General features: G+C 47.1%; 1 protein-coding gene across 8 annotated transcripts in view; it reads right to left on the bottom strand.

Annotated features, from left to right (window-relative positions):
* FAM178B (family with sequence similarity 178 member B) overlaps nt 1-18,129 on the bottom strand; it is a 178,660-nt gene that overhangs the window by 57,756 nt on the left and 102,775 nt on the right. For 7 of the 8 annotated variants that reach the window (XM_083753207.1, XM_083753206.1, XM_083753208.1 and 4 more), the window contains one exon: nt 6,526-6,601. The exons of the other annotated variant lie outside the window; for it this stretch is intronic. In XM_083753207.1, the coding sequence (XP_083609333.1) occupies nt 6,526-6,601 (76 nt within the window). The remainder of the gene's footprint in view (nt 1-6,525; nt 6,602-18,129) is intronic. 8 annotated transcript variants of the gene reach the window in all.

Below are 18,129 nucleotides of genomic sequence, written 5' to 3'. Positions count from 1 at the left end.
TCCCTTCTCCTGAAAAAGGCAGCCCTATGAAATAGGAGGCACCCTGACACCGAAATAAAATGAGCCAACAATCTAGGGACACAAGGGCAGATTTACAAGAGACACCAATCCAACCTTTCCGTGCCATTCCTTTTTGCAGGGGAGATTTGCAAGGGCAGAAGAACTGTTTGGGAGACGGGCTTCATCTTTTGCAGGCGTGCTCCTGGGATTCTCCCGGGATTATTGACTCTCCTCCTCCCTTTGCATACATGTAAGTGGAAGTGCAACTTGCAGGGCGGGGGTTGCACTTCTCAACCCCTATAAGGACCCGAGCTAGCAGGCAGTCCCAGCTCCATTTCTTAGGCTTCACCCTGCCTGCCCTGAATAATGTTGTTTGAGCTCTGTGAGCTGCCATCAGTGCTACAGTCTCTGCCTGCCTGGGTTTTCAAGCCTAAAAAGGCAATGGAACAGCAAGCAAATGGAAGGCAGCCAATCCCACCCCACTCCCCCGAGAGAACGGAAAAGGCCACTCAGAAAGACAGCCTCTGTTCCCAGCCAGGCCTGACCTTCTGTAGGATAGGATGTGGGTTTCTGCTGAAAGGAATCAATTCACATGACACTGACCCAAAGCCACCATTCCTTGACCTCACCATTGTCTCCCATCGAAATGGCACGAGAGAGGGGGTAGCAATGTGGGTGTCAAATCCAGACTCCTGCAGGGAGGGAAAGGGGGCTAGCGGGAAGGGGGGAGCCTGTGAGACTAAGAGAGCCCTGCTGGATTAGATGAAGCGTCCGTCTGTGTAGTCCAGCATTCTGTTTCTCGGGCTGGTGAAGCAGATGTCTCCAAGAATCCCATATCTCGTGGTACACGAGGACAGTAGCCTCCTCCAGCTGCTGCTCTCCAGTAACGGGGGTTTGTGACCGGCAGCAATGTGTCGGGGATTGGCGGGGCTCCAAAGTGCACATGGCAGAACCAGGGACCAGTGATTTATGGGGTTGGATGCCACCGTAAGGAAGGAAATAGGGCAGGGGGTGGAGATCACTTTAGCTTACTTTTCCTGCAGCTCTTTTTTGAGATATGGCAATCAAAAGCCACACACAGTATTCATATTCTGGTTATACCATAGAGTTTTATAAAGTTGTTATGATATTGGAACTTCTATTTTTTCATCCCTTCCCTAGTGATCTCTAGCCTTTTTTTAAAAACAGCTGGTGTACTCTAGCACAGTGTTTTGACCGAGCTACCCAGCATGATCCCAAGACCCCATTCCTGTTACATCAGACTCCATCAGTATGCATGCAGCTAGGATTTATTTTTATTTGCCAAGATGTGCTGAACAGTACACTTACTTGCAACGAACCTTGTTTGCTATTGCCCATTCACTCGGTTTTGAGAGATCTTTGGGAGCTCTTTACAATTCTTTTTATTTTTACCAACCTGAATAATGTGGTGTCATCAGCAAGTCTGGCCTCTCACCGTCCTCCCCTGTATCTAGGCTGTTGATGAACATGTTAAAAACCAAAACAGCTCCTTGGGGAACCTTACTTATGTGGGAAATTTCAGTCAAATATAACTATCAAGCTTAGGGCTAGTTAATGCATGAAAGGGTTAAGACTCAGGTTATTCCCCCTTCACCTTTGGTGAAGATGGGAGGAAAGGTTCTTTGTTCATTCTAAAGTTGACCAAGACAACACTGCGCTTCAAGCCCAGACTGTGTGCCGAGAAGTATTTTTCTGTGTTTTGTAAAACAATTTTTTTCTACCTGTGTTCTTCTTGCTGCTGCATGGAATAACACATTAATCTTTGGAGTTTGTAAGTAATGCATTTAAACTTGCTAATGGTGTGATCTGTTCATTGCAAGAAGGGTAGAAATGGGGAAGTGCTGTAAATGGGTTAAATCTAACAGCCCATATTCCTAGGCTATACTGTTGCTTGCTTTTGTGGTTTATGACTTTGCTGCTGGGACTCTGGCTCTGTTACTGGAGTTTGACTGCCCCACATTTCTGGATGTAGGCACCCAGTGCATTCTTTTATTAATTAGCCCACATGGGTGATATATACTATTTCTTCCCCTGCAACCTAATCCGTCTTTTTAGCAACCAGGACGTATCTCATTACTGTCATCATCAGACCTAAACCTTTGCTGCTTGTTCAGGACAAGGATGAAGAATACAAGGCATCCAGATATTAAGTGGGGGTTGGTTGCAATTATTTCCTCTGCTTAGCCCATAATCCAGCCATGCTGACGAGTACATTTTTTTTAGCTGCCTATAAAAAGTGTGCTTGTTTCTGCACCTCCACAACGCCTGCTGACTCAGTATACCATAAGTCAGTACTGATCCTTCTTCAAGCTGGCCTTGTAAAGGCCACCCTGAATTTCCTAAAGCTCCAGGAAGGAAGAATGCACAATAACATCACAGGTCCAGGTCAGACTGTGCATTTAAACAAATAATTGGCAAGAAGCTTGAAATGGTGGAAACTGGAAACGGTGGCTTAAGCAGAGTCACAAAACTGATCCAGCTTCTCAGAAACTTTGGCAATTCCACTGCTAATCCCTGATAAAGTCCAAAATTCTAAGGCTTGAGTTGGGAACCCGGTGGTCCTTTCAAGGACTGGGTGTGCTCAAGCCACAAAGTCCTTCTTCAAAGAATGGTAATGTGACACACATCTGTGCTTGTGATTGGCTGGCATATATAAGGCCTTCAGACTGGACTGGGCAGGCCAGGTGTAAACCGGCTCTTGCCTGGCCGCCTGCTTGCTGCCTCAGGCCTGAGTGCAGCTTTGTTTCCAGGCTGGCTCAGCTGCCTGCTCCCCTGGCCGAGCCCTGAGGCAGCACGCCTTGCGCAGATCGGATGGGCTGAGTCGGCACTTCTGGGCCCCACTGCCCTGCCAAGCTCCTGTGCAGACTTGCCCTTGTAAAAGCCATTCCTCCTTGTGCTCTCTTTCCCTGCCTCCCAAGTGCTTCTAACTCTGCATAACCTCGTTGTGGGTTTGAATGTTAACAAATCAGCAGAAATTTCATTTCCACGGAGCACTGGAGGGGAGGGGGCGGTGGGGGGGGGAGGAGAGGGAAAGCAATCTGTCAGATCTCCTCTCCGCTCACGTCCATTCCCATCGCTCCCCATTGTGCCTGCTGATTGCTTATTCTTCTTCCTTAAAAAGAAGCCTTGGAGAATATTTAAACAATAGCTTACTTGCTGGGATGAATCACAAAACATATATAGAGCTAAATATACAAAAATAAGCCGCCCACCTGCACGCCTTTCTCGGCGCACAAGCGCAGAAGCCAAAGGAGTTTCTGCTGTGATGGGCTTTGGAATAAGCCAAGTTGGCAATTTCGAAATTACATTCAATTGCTGGAGCAGAAAACAAAGTATACAGCTCTGGACGTCAACTAATTTTTTAAAATGGGGGTGGGGGGTTGATTTTGAATGAAGCAAAGCCAGAGCTGGCTTTGTCTGTCAAGTCATTCCCTTGCAACCCAAGCTGCATGCAAAGGACTCCTGAACTCTCTCCTCTCCATTGCGCACAAAACTTTTACCAACCTGGGGCCAATGGGAGATGTAGTCCAAAACATATGCGGAGCACCAATGTTGGTAAAAGTTGGTGCACAGCAGGGGGCCACAGGGGGGGTAGCCAGGTTTTTTGCCCTGGGCAAAGCCTCCAGAGGGATACCATTGAGGCTCCTACTGTGTGTGTTTGTTTGTGTGTGTGTGTGTGTGTGTGTGTGTACACAAATGCACATGGGAGACCAAACTGGGTCTTTGACCCTGGTGAAATAAAGCCTAGTTTTGCCCCTGGTGCACAGCAAGAGAGGCATGGGTAGCACGCAACCCCCCCCCCCCAATCTTAGGCACCTCACTTTTTACTCTTGTCCATAATGCAAGGGCAGCTGTTCACTGCCTGGGGGGGGGGGTTGAAGAGTCATTTGTCTAGCATCTCAGATACATTGTGGGGGTTCTTGGGGTCCTCCTGGGGAGCAGATGGGAAGCCCTGGGTGCCAGACTGAGTTGCTAGACCTCCAGTTGCCTACCCCTAATATACAGAAATGTGTGGGAAAGGGCTGATGTATTGCTCATAAGGAGAAAAAAGTTTATCTTCATTCTGTGATCCTGCCAAGTCTTCATCAGTTTGCATCATTCAAATAGAGTTACAGATTTTTTAAAAAATGTTTCAGCTTGTTTAAGATCATAAGAACGTAAGAGAAGCCTGCTGGATTAGGCTAAAGAGGGCCCACCTAGTTCTGCCTCCTGTCCTCACAGGGGCGAACCAAGCGCCTCTGGGAAACCGGCAAGCTTTCTTTAAACTGAGTAGGGAGAGTTCGGCTTGGAACACACAGAAGGATGGGAAGCAAGAGCGATGGAGGACCGGGCATGAGCAGGTGAAAGGCAAAGACACAACAGAATGTGCAACTGCCTTTGTGGATGTGACTCCCCTTCTCTCTCTCTCTTGCTTTGCTACCAGCCCCTCCTGCCAAAATGTAGGCCGAAAGCTCTTTGAGGTGCAGAGCCACCTGTAAAGCAGGGGCAGCCAATGTGGAAGTACTGGCTTCCATCGTTACTGAACGTTGGCTCTGTAGCTGGAGTTCAAAACAGCAGGAGAAAGGGCACCGGGGTGGGGAAGGTTGCTTTAAACCAGCATGAATGTCTCAGTCAGTAGAACATGAGACTCTTAATCTCAGGGTCGTGGGTCTGAGCCCCCCCACCCCCCGTCAGGCAAAAAGATTCCTGCATTGCAAAGGGTTGGACTAGATGACCCTCTTGGTCCCTTCCAGCTCTACAACTCTTCAGCAACAGGCATCCTGGCTGGGCCCCAAACCCAGCCCTTCTGATGACTGCCTCCCTCCTCGGTTGCTAACCAGGAGGCATATGAGTGAGGAGAAAATGAGTTCAGGGACAGCAGGATTCCCAGCAGTGCACCTATGGCACTGGCGCATAAGACCCACGGGCTTTTTCCAGTGGCCTTGATATTCTTTTGTGAGGGTAGGTATATAAATACTTAGATAAATAAGTAATTAAATAAATAATCATCAAAACTCTTGACACAGAAAACATTCTACCAGACTATCTGGCCCCTCATGTATGACAGATATACATGCTCCTGTCTACACGAGAGTGCAATGTGCGGGAGATGCTGACGGCAGGGCACATGCTGCTAGAAAGGATGCTAAGAGCAGGCGGCCTTGCTGTCGTGTCACTTTCCTCCCCAGGGATCCCATCAGCCTTTATCAGTCCCAGATGCAAGCAGCTATATTAATTTTCTGGCATTGCGTTCAAAGTTGAGAAATCAAAGCCAGGAAGGATTGGAACCCAGTCACACATGGCAGTCACAAAACCACGGTGTGCACCTCCTCCCTTTCTCCTCCCCTCCTCTGCCCTGGGGGGGGGGGCGCAGGGAGATGGAACCCAGATGAGGGCAGAAAAATTGCTGGAAGAAACGATGGTTTCTAGATGTCTTAGAGGGTGTGCCACCTTTTTAATTCTGGGGTGGGCAACGTGAGCCTGAGGGCAGCTTCTAGACTAAATGCAGGGGGGGCGAGAAGAAAGAAAAGAAAGAGAAATGGGAGAAGTGAGAGGTAGAGAGAAGTGGGTGGCAGAGGGGCAGGGAGAACACAGGCTGCAATAGAGAGAAGGGGAAGAGAAAGCAGAGAACGAGGGAGGGAGAAATGGTTTGTCCTGCCCACTTTTGGCCCCAGCCTGTGGTTCCCTGGCAGACCCCTCCCCCCAGGAATGTATTCCTCAAGATAAAATGACTTGTCCTTTCGTGCCGTAATGTGTGTCAGAATTCTGACCTGCAAAGGTTCCTTCTGCTGACAGGGAGTTTGCAAGGCACAACGTGGCTCTCCTTCTGTGCCAGGGCCAGGCTGCCCTGTGTCACACCTGCTTTGCTTCCCCTTCTGGGTAGACATGCTCAGACGTGCACATCTGCAGTGCTCAGCCTGCTGGGGAGTTCTGAATGCATTCTAAGTCACACCTGGAGTTCTTGGGGCCCTGAAAGCCTGGCTGGCACTCTGTCTGCACCCCAAAATGTGTATATGAGCTTGGAGAAAGGCATGCAACAACTCGCTGACAGTCACACAGACATAGAAAGGCCTCTTTCACAGGCAAAACTTTGACAACTGCTGGTCTACACAAATGTTTCAGCATCCACAAACAGGATGCAATATCCCTGCCAGCCATGCTCCCAGAAAAACCCATAGCCAGTATTCCTAGGGAGCTCCTGCTATACAAGAAAGGCGATTCCGACTAAACCTCAAGAAGAACCGACTGACAGGAAGAGCTGTTTGACAGCGGGATGGTCTCCCTTGGGAGGTGGTGGACTCTCCTTCCTGGGAGGTTTTTAGGCAGAGACTGGATGCCCACCTGCCATGGATGCTTTAGCTGAGATCCCTGCGTTGCAGGTTGGGCTAGATGGCCCTTGGTTTCCCTTCCAACTCTAAAATTCTGTGATCCTTTGATTCTATGATTCTATGTTGGAAGGATCCCAGGAAAGCATCATCAGACCTGGAACCAGTTCACCCTCTTCCCACGTTTTCCCACACTAACCTCATTGCTCACTGCTGTCTGCATCTTTCCCAGCAGCTTTGTAATGAAACAGAGACTCAGGTTCCTGCGCAGTTGTCTAGAGGAAAGATGAGAAAGCATCAGCCTCTCCAGTCCCATGCCAAGAAGCCTTCCTTTCCTTCACCATGCCATGGACCAGCTCTGCCAAGAGGGTGGCAGATTCGTGATGTTGCCAAAGGGCAGCAAAGTTTCTGTTTTTAAATGGAATTATTACTTGTTTTTTTAAAAAAACCCAACCCAACAAGGGCGGGCAGGACCATCTGGATTGTATGCCCCAGGTGCCAAAGTGCCCTTTGGATCAGTCCTAAGGATCCCCACTCTTTTTCTCTCTCTTCAAGGCTCTCAGGGACCCTCCTTTTCATGGGGCATTCGCGGAGATTGGGGCAGTCATATGCAACCCCACTTTTTAAGAACTGTTCAAGTCTGCAAAGGTTTTGGGATGAACATACTGCTTTGCCTCCAATCAGCACCTGCCCCGTAACTTCCTGCTAGAATCCTGTAAGTTTTCATAACCACAAATATTCAGGTGGGGACAGGATTCACACTGCTTTTGCTGTGCTATAGCACAAGAGTTCCCTTCTGGACAGCAACAGTACAGTAACACTGGGGAAGCATCACAGAGCAATGATTGAAGAGGGAGGATGTGTGGGTGGTCCAGTATAAATTCACAACTCATGCACTATTACTGAATCTGTGACATGCTGCAGAATACACCCACAAAAACCCTACTGGTCTGGAGGGACCTCCGTATCCCATCACAGGTTTCATTCACTCCATGAAATTTGTGTCAGGAGAACCACTGGGTGGATTGTGCCCCATATTAGTGAGTGGCCTTTTGGGTTTCCCTTCTCTCAGGCAATGAAATCATCTTGGACAGATCCCACCAGCACCATGCAAAGGTGTCGGTTAGGAGTGAACCACAAACCTCTTGCTAAAGCATTGGCAGAGCTCTATCTCTCACTGCCTCCCACTTTATTTAATTTGCTAGCCACTCTGTGAGCATTCTTTTGGATTATTTTCTTTTTACTAATTAAATTTAGACTGTCCTCTTATTATGTTAGCACTACAGTTGTATCCTCTTTCCGTATTCTGGGTTGTATTATTATTATTTTATTATTAGATTTATATACCACCCTTCATCATAAGGTCTCAGGGCAGTTCACAGGATAAAAATAAGTAAAACAAAACAGCACAACAACAACATGCACACCCTTCCCACAGACTCATTTAAAAGGCTGTAGAATATTAATCAGCCCATGGCCTAGTTGAAGAGGAATGTTTTCTCCTGGCACCTAAAAATTGGATTATATCCAGTGCAGCGCTAAGTTAAAGTCGCTTAGTGGGATACTTACTCTACTGGTGGGATGTTGTTGCCCAAAGGAATGCCTGAGCAGGTTGCTGGCATCTTTGCTGCACAGTGATTCTCTGCTGGCGCAACACTGCATTGGATTCCTCTGTTGCGCTGCGTTACTCCCTTGCACGAGGGCCACTGCAGAACTCTGGCGCCACCATGCAAACCAAAAGCTTCTGTGCTAACAGGCCACTCTTATCATCCCCAGCATTAGGCTGGAACTCCTGACCCTCACTTCAAGTCATAATAAGCCACCTTGGCTACATTCAAACGCCAAGCAGCAGCAAGTAAATTAAATCAGCTATATGCATTCTGACAACGCAAACTGGCACGCTGCTCTTTCGCTGATGGTGATGTCACTGGCAACAAGGCTGGCAGCCGGGGATCCCTAAGGGCCAAGCCAGGCAAGATGTAAAAGCAGTCATGGGAGATTGGGAATGGCGTTACGGCAGGAGGGGGGAGTTAATGCTCCCCCCCCTCCATCTGCACCAGACCCCAGAAGGCCAGAGCACTGATGAGCAGGGATGAGCCCACGCATCCTCCTCCAGGGATTCAGCACTGCAGAATCTCCAGAGCTTGCTGCCCCTTGGGACTGTGCCAAGGCCCACACCCTTCTTCCCAGCCCTGCTTCCCACCCTCCTCGAGTGTTTTTGCCTGGCTAAAATGTGTCCATGAATGTGAGCATGTGCAGAAATGAGCCCATTGCACAAGGGGGGCATTTATGGAAGGGCTGCTCCTGCGACCTTGGTCCTTGACCCAACCTGCCACTGGCATTTAGCCCCCAGAAGGTGGCCCAAGAGGGAATGTGGCCCTTGGTCACAAAAAGGGCCCCCCACCCCTGCCAAATAAAGTGGTGGGTGCCCCCAATATGGTGGCTTAGGGTGAAAGAAGGCCTAATGCAAACAGAGCCTTTACAGGAGTCCTTGTGTGAGTCTGGCTTCTTCTTGGGCTCGCAGTTGCCGCAATGGGACTACATGGCAGCAAACTGAGCCCTGATTCAGCCACCGGCTCTGTCTTTCCCCAATTCATGAGCAAGCTGCCTGCCTTTAAAGTGTCACATGAATGATATCTGTTTATAGGCCCACCCTTCAGCTTCTTCATAGGAAAAAAGAGAAACTTTTCCTTTTATATATGCAAAGCTGTCCTGGGAGTTTGAGAATGAGGGCAGATTGCAAGCATCATAAGCAGCACCAGCCACAGCTGGCTTTTACTGACAATTTGCAGTATTATTCCCCCCTCCCTGGCAGTTGGACCCTGATGATGGAAAAAGGTGTTCTGCCTGAACTGAACGGAGCTGAGCCACTTTGAAACTGAACCCGCTGCTCTACAAAATGATGTCTTCATCCATGATGTTTCAAGGTACCCTTCAGCCCCTCTATTTGCATACCATTTGGGAAGCCCTGCTTTAAATGAAGAAGTGTTTAAATGAAGAAGAGGAGCCTTCACCAGCCTGCTGCCCCCACCTCCAAGTTCTGAATTACAGTTCCCCTCAGCCCCAGCCAGCCGTATGGGGGCTGGAGCTGATGGAGCACGGCCATTCTGGCAGAGGCTGGTGGCAGATGCAGGGCAAAACATCTGTGGAAGGGCACCAGGTTGGCACATTTTGAGTGGAATGAACACATAACAGCGCTTAATTCCTGAATAAACCGCTGAGAATTCATTGTCCTTCTGTGGTGTTCCTTGCTGCTGAAAGAGAAGCCCTTTTGTTTTCTTCTGCTGAGGGTGTGTTCCTTTTGTGTGATGTGTAAATATTACTAGCACCATGTGAAACTCTGCAACTTAGTGCTGCTTCACTTCCTACAGGATTCCTCCTACAGGCAGCTTTTTCGCTGTATATACACACGGCATGGAGATTTCACACAAATTCCAGATTCTTTTTTAATATGCACAAAGAGGATCACATAATGTGCAGAGTCCTGATTTTTAAAATTTCTTTAGAATATTTGTACACCAACCTTCAGAAAAAATTATCCCAGAGACGTTTACAATATAGTTTAAGACTTTAAAACAACAATAGCAAAACAAAATACAACAGAACATTAAAGCAGAGTGTAACACACATTAAACACACCACTACTTAACATAGTATAAAATCGTTTAAAATGCCTGAGAGAACAATCACACCTTAACCTGGTGCCTAAGGTCACTTTCACACAACCTGTTTATTAAGCATTCATCCTGATGTGTTTGCACAAAGGTTGAGCAGAGGTGACAGCTATTTACTGAGCATTCATTCTTATTTGTTTCCGGGGAAGATAGATGATGTTGCATTAAGCAAATGTTATCTCACACTTTCCAGTGCCTTTCCCCATCACATTCCTTACTGCAAAAAGGCGGCGGGGGGGGGGAGTTTCGGGGGGGCAAGTCCGCTGTGCAAGAGCTCCAAATAAACCTGAATTGCACGACCTGCATTTGCTGGTAACTGAATCCCACTTAAAAATGGTGACATTCTGGAAGCACCCAAAGTGACCAGATACAGTGGTACCTCTAGATACGAACAGGATCTGTTCCGGAGCCCCGTTCGCATCTAGAAGCAAACGTAAACTAGCGATGGCACGTCTGCGCACGCACGCACGCACGCATCGCTTTTCGCCGTTTCTGTGCATGCACGTGACGTCATTTTGAGCGTCTGCGCATGCGCAAGCGGCAAAACCTGGAAGTAACACGCTCCGTTACTTCCCGGTTGCCGCAGAGCGCAACTCAAACACACTCAACTTGAAGCATATTCAACCCGAGGTGTGACTGTATACTTCTTTGGGGAATGTGTGGGTTGCCACCTGCCTTTCCCCCAGTATCTGGGGCACCTGAAGAAACAGCTTAGCTAAAGATTTGGGCAGGTTGGCATGGGAGCAGGTGGTCCTTAAGGAGAATGGACAACTCAATTGACATTTGTTCCAATTCAGTGGTAAACAGCATGTTTTCCTGGGGAAATTGTTAGGGCGGGCACACACAAAACTGCCCAGACCCAGGCCTCTGAATCACAGACCTGTGCCTAGAAATCGCAGCACAAATGGAAATGTGGATGAGCTTCTGCTTCTGAAGTTAGCCAGAGCCTCGCTATCCTCTGGGGCCAAGACCCACATCTGGAACATAAGACTGGCCAGCCAATGAGAATATCCAGGACTTCAGTGGAATAGGAGTTCCATCGACTTGGACTGCTGCTCCTGCTAATCTGGGGAGCCTTCCTTAAACAGCTCGCTGCCACAAGAGAAGGGAGGTGTTCCCACAGAGTTCACCACAAGCTTAGTCTGCCCACAACAGTAGCATAAAGATCTGGTGCTCTTAAGCAGTGGCATGAGGAAGCCTTCTTTTTAGGCCCGCAAGACTTTTGCTGAGCTCTTTGACTTTTGCTGAACCATAAAAAACTTTAAGAGTTGGAAGGAACCCGGGGAGCCATCTCGGCTAAGCTCCTTCTCCCCAAGACAGGATTTCCTGGACATAAAGCAGCCATGACAGATTCGTGTCCAACCTGTCTTGAAAAGCTCTAGGGAAAGACATGCTGCAACTTCCTCTTGCACTGCCAAAGCGTTTGTAGTTTCCTGGAGTTCATGGTAGAAGCTTCTCCTGGGCAGCCCTTTGCTCCTTCCAACTAGATTAAATGGGGCAAAATAATGTGCATTGCACAGTAAATTATGCAATTTATAAATTATACAATTTACAATTTATACAATACATAAATTTATAAATTATACAATTTATAAATTATTCAATTTACAGGCTACAGAATCCATTTTTTTTCTCCATGCAGAATTTGGATTATATTGCCTGAAAATTATGGTTTTTATCCAGCATTAATCTGGCTCATAGAGACCATGTCTATATCTGTGTTGGGAAAGCTCAGAATGCTCTTCTCCAGAATACATGGCCTTTTAATGTCGTGGAAGGAGGGATCATGGGTTTGTTTCTGTTCTTATTTTTATTATGTGTTTTGTTTTGTTTTTTGTGTTGTACTTTTGTGTTGTGAACCGCCCTGAGATTTATGGGTATACAAATTTAATAGACAACAGTAACATAATAAATTAAGGTTTTCAAAAGGTGAAAATCCGGACACAAAAGTTGACCTCCCCACCCCAAAGTTGTTGAGTCTGCCAGCTGGCATGCTGATATGGTCACCCACAAAACCACTCACCGGGAAGAGGGATACCTGAAGAATCCGCAGCCCTGGAGGGAGCCAGGTAACTGCTCCCTCCAGACAAAGCCATGCAGGGCAAACTCAGCTCAGCAATTCACACAGCCTGGATCCCTGCCAGCACTCGAGTCATGATTACTTCCTTAGTTAGATTAGGAGAGAAATGGCTGCAAAGTCTATTGCAATTGTAGCTTTATCATTGGGCACTTGCTGCACAGTGAAGACACTCCACACTTCTAAGGTCTGCCAGCAAGAGACTTTAGGGCTGCAATTCAATAGACCCCTACCCTTGGGCTGGGGTCTTGGGGGGGGTGTTGGTGGTGGAGGCCTTTATTATTGATATTAATCTTTTGGATCTTTATTTTGGATCTTATGATATATGTAGAAATTGTGCAATTTGGTTGTGTATTTTTTGATGTTTTATTTATTGTTTATAACTTCTTATGCTATCTTGTAATTATGTATTTTCCCATGTTTTAAGCTGCCTTGAGCATGGCTTGAACTATGGAAAAGTGGCCTACAAATTAAATGATGTATATATGTCTGCATCTGGGAGTAAGTCCCATTGAAGTCAGGATTGCACTGCAAACCTCTTGAACCACATTAGAATTAAACACACTGTTTTTTCTGTCTTCCCACCTTGCCTGCTGATAAAAGGTAAGCCATTTCCAAATATCAGATGGGGAAACTGAATAATATAAAGGACTAGCTCAGAGGTCACACTGGACAACTCTGCTATAGCAAGGCTGCATAGCACACACTGTGGGATGTAACATCACTCAAGCAGTCAAATACAACATTTCCTGTTTGCCCAGAGTGGACACACAGGGGAATGTTGCTCCAGCCAGAAGGACTGTCACACCTGGTCTGGAGCGTCCTCTCCCTGTGTATGACCAGGTAGATGGGTGTGACCCTGGCAGACCCTACAAAAGGGCCAGTCCTGCAGCCATCTCTCTCTCTCTCTTGATCCCTTCTCTCCATTTTGCCTTTTGCTGTCTGCTGGCTCTCAGCCAGCAGCACATGGGCTCATCCCTCACAGAGGATGAACCCACACTTTTCTCTGCAACTGTAACTACAAGATAATGCCTGCCTTCAGGACTATACTGTGAACTGAATGTAAGTAATGATCATTACTTTTAAAAGAAGACTGTCGTGTCATTACTGTTTTTAAGAGGGAACTAAATAGGAAATTTACCAGGAACAATCCAGTCTGGACAAGCCAGACTGGACTGCTCAACTTCTATGATTCCAATGAATCTATCAACTGACTTCCAGAAATGTGCAAGGGAATGTGCTCTGCTACTAGCTCACTAGTGTGAATAAAGACGGATAATATTTAATCAATATATCCTCTCCTGCTATCCACAACATTTCCCCCGCAACTCTGTCTTCTAACACTTCACTGCCTCCCCCTCAGCCCTTACCACCTGAGGCAGCCACCTCTCTCTGTCTAATGGTAGAGCCAGCCCTGTTAGGGATTGAGTATGTCTCCTGTGTGAGGGCCCCAAAAAGCTGCACAATATGGAAATAACTTCCTGAGAATCTTTGGTACTCAGATTTATATGGGAAGCCCTGCTTCTTACTCAGTGTGGAGAAGGAAAAGCACTTGATACATGCTCAGTAGTAGTTCTCTTTATTCTTGCTGGAGGTTTGCAGGTGAAGAGTTTACAATGACTGAGTAAGGAACCTCCTAATTACCAGACTATCCCTGTACCTTTATCTCTCTGCGGACTTCTCTCTCTCTCTCTCTCTCTCTCTCTCTCTCTCTCATTATTTTTGTTGTCTATAGACTGATACATCTTAGGGAGTATACCATTTACAGCTTCCTCCTCTTCCTCACACTTCTCTCTCGGACCTCAATATGGGAGGTCATCTTTAACTATCCTCATGGCTGCCTTGTTCTTCTCTAGACTAGATCTAGAAACCTTTTCCATCCAAGTTATGCATCTCCTACAACAAACAACTTTATTATTATTTTTATCTACAAGCATCTATGTGTGTGAGACTGCAGCAGGTGTAGTCTACTCTCTAACCAGATCCACTAAGCAAATGCTGCACACTTAGTATAAGAAAGGGCTTCGAAGACCTTGTCATTCAGCTCAGTTGGTGGAGTCTGAGACTTTCAATCTCAGGGTTGTGAGTTTGAGCCCCATGTTGGGCAAAAGATTCCTGCATTGCAGGGGGTTGGACTAGATGAGCCTTGTGGTCTCTTCCAACTCAACAATTCTATGATTCTATCTAAAGAACAATAGGTAATTGAGCCAGTTACCCCAATAATAGTGTTATCACACATATTAATAGCAACCTTAATTTTGTGAGTGCTTGCACCAGAGGGAGGTATCAGTGGACTTGGGGAAGCCCTAAGGTTTACAGAAGTACCACTGTTGTTCCAGGGGCAGGACCCTCGGGAGGGGAATACGCGGCATACAACCCAATTAGGATGAAAGAGGCTCTGTGGGCATGGAATGCTGAGTGATGGGGGAGAGGGAGGAAAGAGAACTTGGACGCAGGTTACACTTGTATTATTTCCTATCTGCTTTCTTCATATAAGGTGCTTTCAGACTGTCACTATTTTCTGGTGGGATGCAATTACATACTGGCAAATTCGATTACAGTTGTTTGGAAGATATTGAGCCGAACAAAAACAAAAAAGCTCCCCCAAAAGATTGGACTTCTTTTTCAATAAGTGTTATACAGTGGTTCCACTCCTTTCTCCTGGGCCATGTGCAGGGTATGAGTGTTCAGACCCCTGGGCTCTCACTTGTGGGGTCCCTCAGGGTTCCATCCTCCCCCACATGCTTTTTAACATCTATGTGAAGCCGCTGGGAGAGATCATCAGGGGGTTTGGGCTGGGTGTTCATCAATATGTGGATGATGCCCAGCTCTACCTCTCTTTTAAATCAGAACCAGTGAGGGCAGTGAAGGTCCTGTGTGAGTGTCTGGAGGCAGCTGAAGGATGGATGGCGGCTAATGGATTGAAGTTGTATCCTGACAAGACAGAAGTACTATTTTAGGGGGATTCCCTGGTCCTGAATGGGGTAACTGTGCCCCTGAAGGAACAGGAGCGCAGCCTGGGAGTCATTTTGGACTCACAGCTGTCCATGGAGGCGCAGGTGCATTCTGTGTCCAGGGCAGCTGTCTACCAGCTCCATCTAGTATGCAGACTACCTGCCGACAGACTGTCTTGCCAGAGTGGTGCATGCTCTAGTTACCTCCTGCTTGGACTACTGCAATGCGCTCTATGTGGGGCTACCTTTGAAGGTGACTCGAAAACTGCAATTAATCCAGAATACAGCAGCTAGATTGGTGACTGGGAGTGGCTGCCAAGACCATATAATACTGGTCCTGAGAGATCTGCATTGGCTCCCAGTACGTTTCCGAGCACAATTCAAAGTGTTGGTGCTGACCTTTAAAGCCCTAAACGGCCTTGGCCCAGTAGACCTGAAGGAGCGTCTCCACCCCCATTGTTCAGCCTGGACACTGAGGTCCAGCGCCAAGGGCCTTCTGGCAGTTCCCTCACTGTGAGAAGCGAAGTTACAGGGAACCAGGCAGAGGGCCTTCTCGGTAGTGGCGCCCGCCCTGTGGAACGCCCTCCTGTCAGATATCAAAGAAATAAGCAACTATCCTACTTTTAAAAGACATCTGAAGGCAGCCCTGTTTCGGGAAGTTTTTAATGTTTAATGCTGTATTGTGTTTTAATATTTGGTTGGGAGCTGCCCAGAGTGGCTGGGGAAACCCAGCCAGAGGGCGGGGTATGTATGTATGTATGTATGAATGAATGAATGAATAAATTATTATTATTATTATTATTATTATTATTATTATTATTATGGGGCAAGGCACGTGGAAAGTGTAGGATAATAACACTTGCTTTGAGGCAGCATCCTCTAACCTCCCAACATACAAATCAGAATGGATGCTCATTAATTGTCTAATCTTCCTGCAAACAAGTCAGGATGAACTTTCCACAAAGAGGCTGCCTGGAAGTGCCCAAAGAGGCCTTCCCAGGGCAGGGGGGCAGGGAGGCTAAAGAGACACGGCTTAAGGAGGAGTGGGGCGGGGTGATAAGACCATTCGCACTCGCAGGACACTTTTGTTCCACTTCTGCTGGGTGCAAGGTCCAGTGCAGCAAAACAGGTGATTCCAGGCTATTATTTCAATCCCTCACCCCCGTTTTGCTGCTGGATGACAGAGGCAGCCTTAGCTCCTGGGCACCACCTTGTGCTTGGGATGCTGCTATTGCTCTGCCAAGCATTAGGAAGTGACTGGTCTGGGTATAATCATATTGTTGTGCAGCCGCCGCCACTGTGCCTCAGCAGGGTGAATACAAAAGACACATGCTCATCACACTATTGTGGCTTATCCAGAACTCAATAAACAAATTCCCACAGAGTTATCTCGGGGACTGGACCAGGACATCAGGTAAACTAACCACATAGAGGTGTTCATGCATGGGTGAGTGGGGGTGGATATAGAGAGATATGCCTGCACGCACACATACATGCTGATCATGCCAGCAGTCTGTCTAATGCGTTCATCCGCAGCTGTCAAACTCCATGTCACTTTTGTTCTGGCTTGGAAGGCGAGGCAGGGGGTGGGGAGTGCTGCCGTACAGAAAAGCTGAATGCACTCCACACCCGCTGTCAAGCACAATAAGGAAGGACTCCTTAGATGTGGAAATTGCTCTACATAGGGCAATGCAAAGCATCGTCATTGCATGACAACCGTCAGCTGAAGCAGCGGCGTTGGGCTTCATCTCTGAACAGCTGCTTTTAAGGACTTTGCTGGAAAGCACTCCATCAGCAAAATGAGGTGAATGTAACACAAGGGGCAGCTGAGGCGGGGAGGGAAATTGGCCAGGCACATGCCTAATAGCAGGCTGGAGAACTCTGCTGCAGAGATTTATAAGGGCATGAGGCCCAGGCAGAGGAATTATTGGAAGGGGGGTGTGGGTGTGGGTGCATGCGTGTGCGAGTGCCTGGCGAGGAATGAGGGGCAACTGAGGGCAAGGCTAAAGAAATGCTTTCCAGCAGAAAGGCAAAAGAATTAGGTGGCTGTGTCTGTTATCTAGGTGGAGAAGTTGTGGGAGTTTTCCTAGAGCTTGGGAGATGTTCTGTGCGGAGAAAGGTTGTGGGAGACAACTTTGGCAGAGGGAACTGGTCCTCATCAGAATGTGTCAAAGTGTACCAGTGTGCCTCCTTAGGAGAAGGAAAAGAAAAGAAAAGAAAAGATTTTCTCTGAAGGAATCTCTCTGAAGGTCTCTCCAAAGAGAAACAGCTCAGATACAAAACCTGAAGCCCAAACAGCAGCAAATGGGAACCACCAATCTGCGTCTGACTGGTAATGCACAGTAGAAAAACAAAACACACAACACCATTGCACGAGTGCTTCCTTGTTTCCCCACTGTTATGAATAGCAGCCAAGTAAGCAGAAAAATCACACGCAATCACGCCAAATCACATTTTCTTCTGGAAAACTCAGTTTGGTGGCACTCGTGCCACTGTTTCCCCATAAGCATATAGCTTGAGCTTTGCTCTCCTTAAGGTCAGAAGGATGCAACCCAACAGAGTTACTAAGGCTTCTGCTAAAGGAAGTAACTCAGTGGGAAATAAATGGGACATCTCATTCCCTCCATGGTGGTGCCATTTCCGGGCCCAGACTGAAGCTCAGTCCTGCCTGAGGTTTGGGCACCAGGTGAAGTAGGGAGAAAGTCCAATGGAGCCAACATGGAGCGAGCCGTCAAGTCCTCCTGCACAAGACTCACTGAAATTAATGGGAGCTGCTGCTGCGGATTATTATTATTATTATTATTATTACTAAATTTTGCATGTTTTACTATGTTTTTATATGTGCTGTAAGCTGCCCAGAGTGACTGGAGAAATCCAGCAAGATGGGTGGGGTACTATTATTATTATTATTATTATTATTATTATTATTATTATTATTACACCCTTCATCCAAAGAGCATAGGGTAGTTCACAACATCAACAAAAAACTTTTATACTGTATTGATAACATTAATCACTTTGAATTTCTTTTTAAAGAAAATTAAAACCAGGCATATCAGCACGATCTGTATATCTTTCGTCTGTCTGACCTCACAGCC

The sequence above is a fragment of the Podarcis gaigeae genome (genome assembly GCF_964106915.1).
Source record: "Podarcis gaigeae genome assembly, chromosome: 8".
NCBI lineage: Eukaryota > Metazoa > Chordata > Lepidosauria > Squamata > Lacertidae > Podarcis > Podarcis gaigeae.
This window is presented reverse-complemented; position numbering and strand designations above follow the sequence as displayed.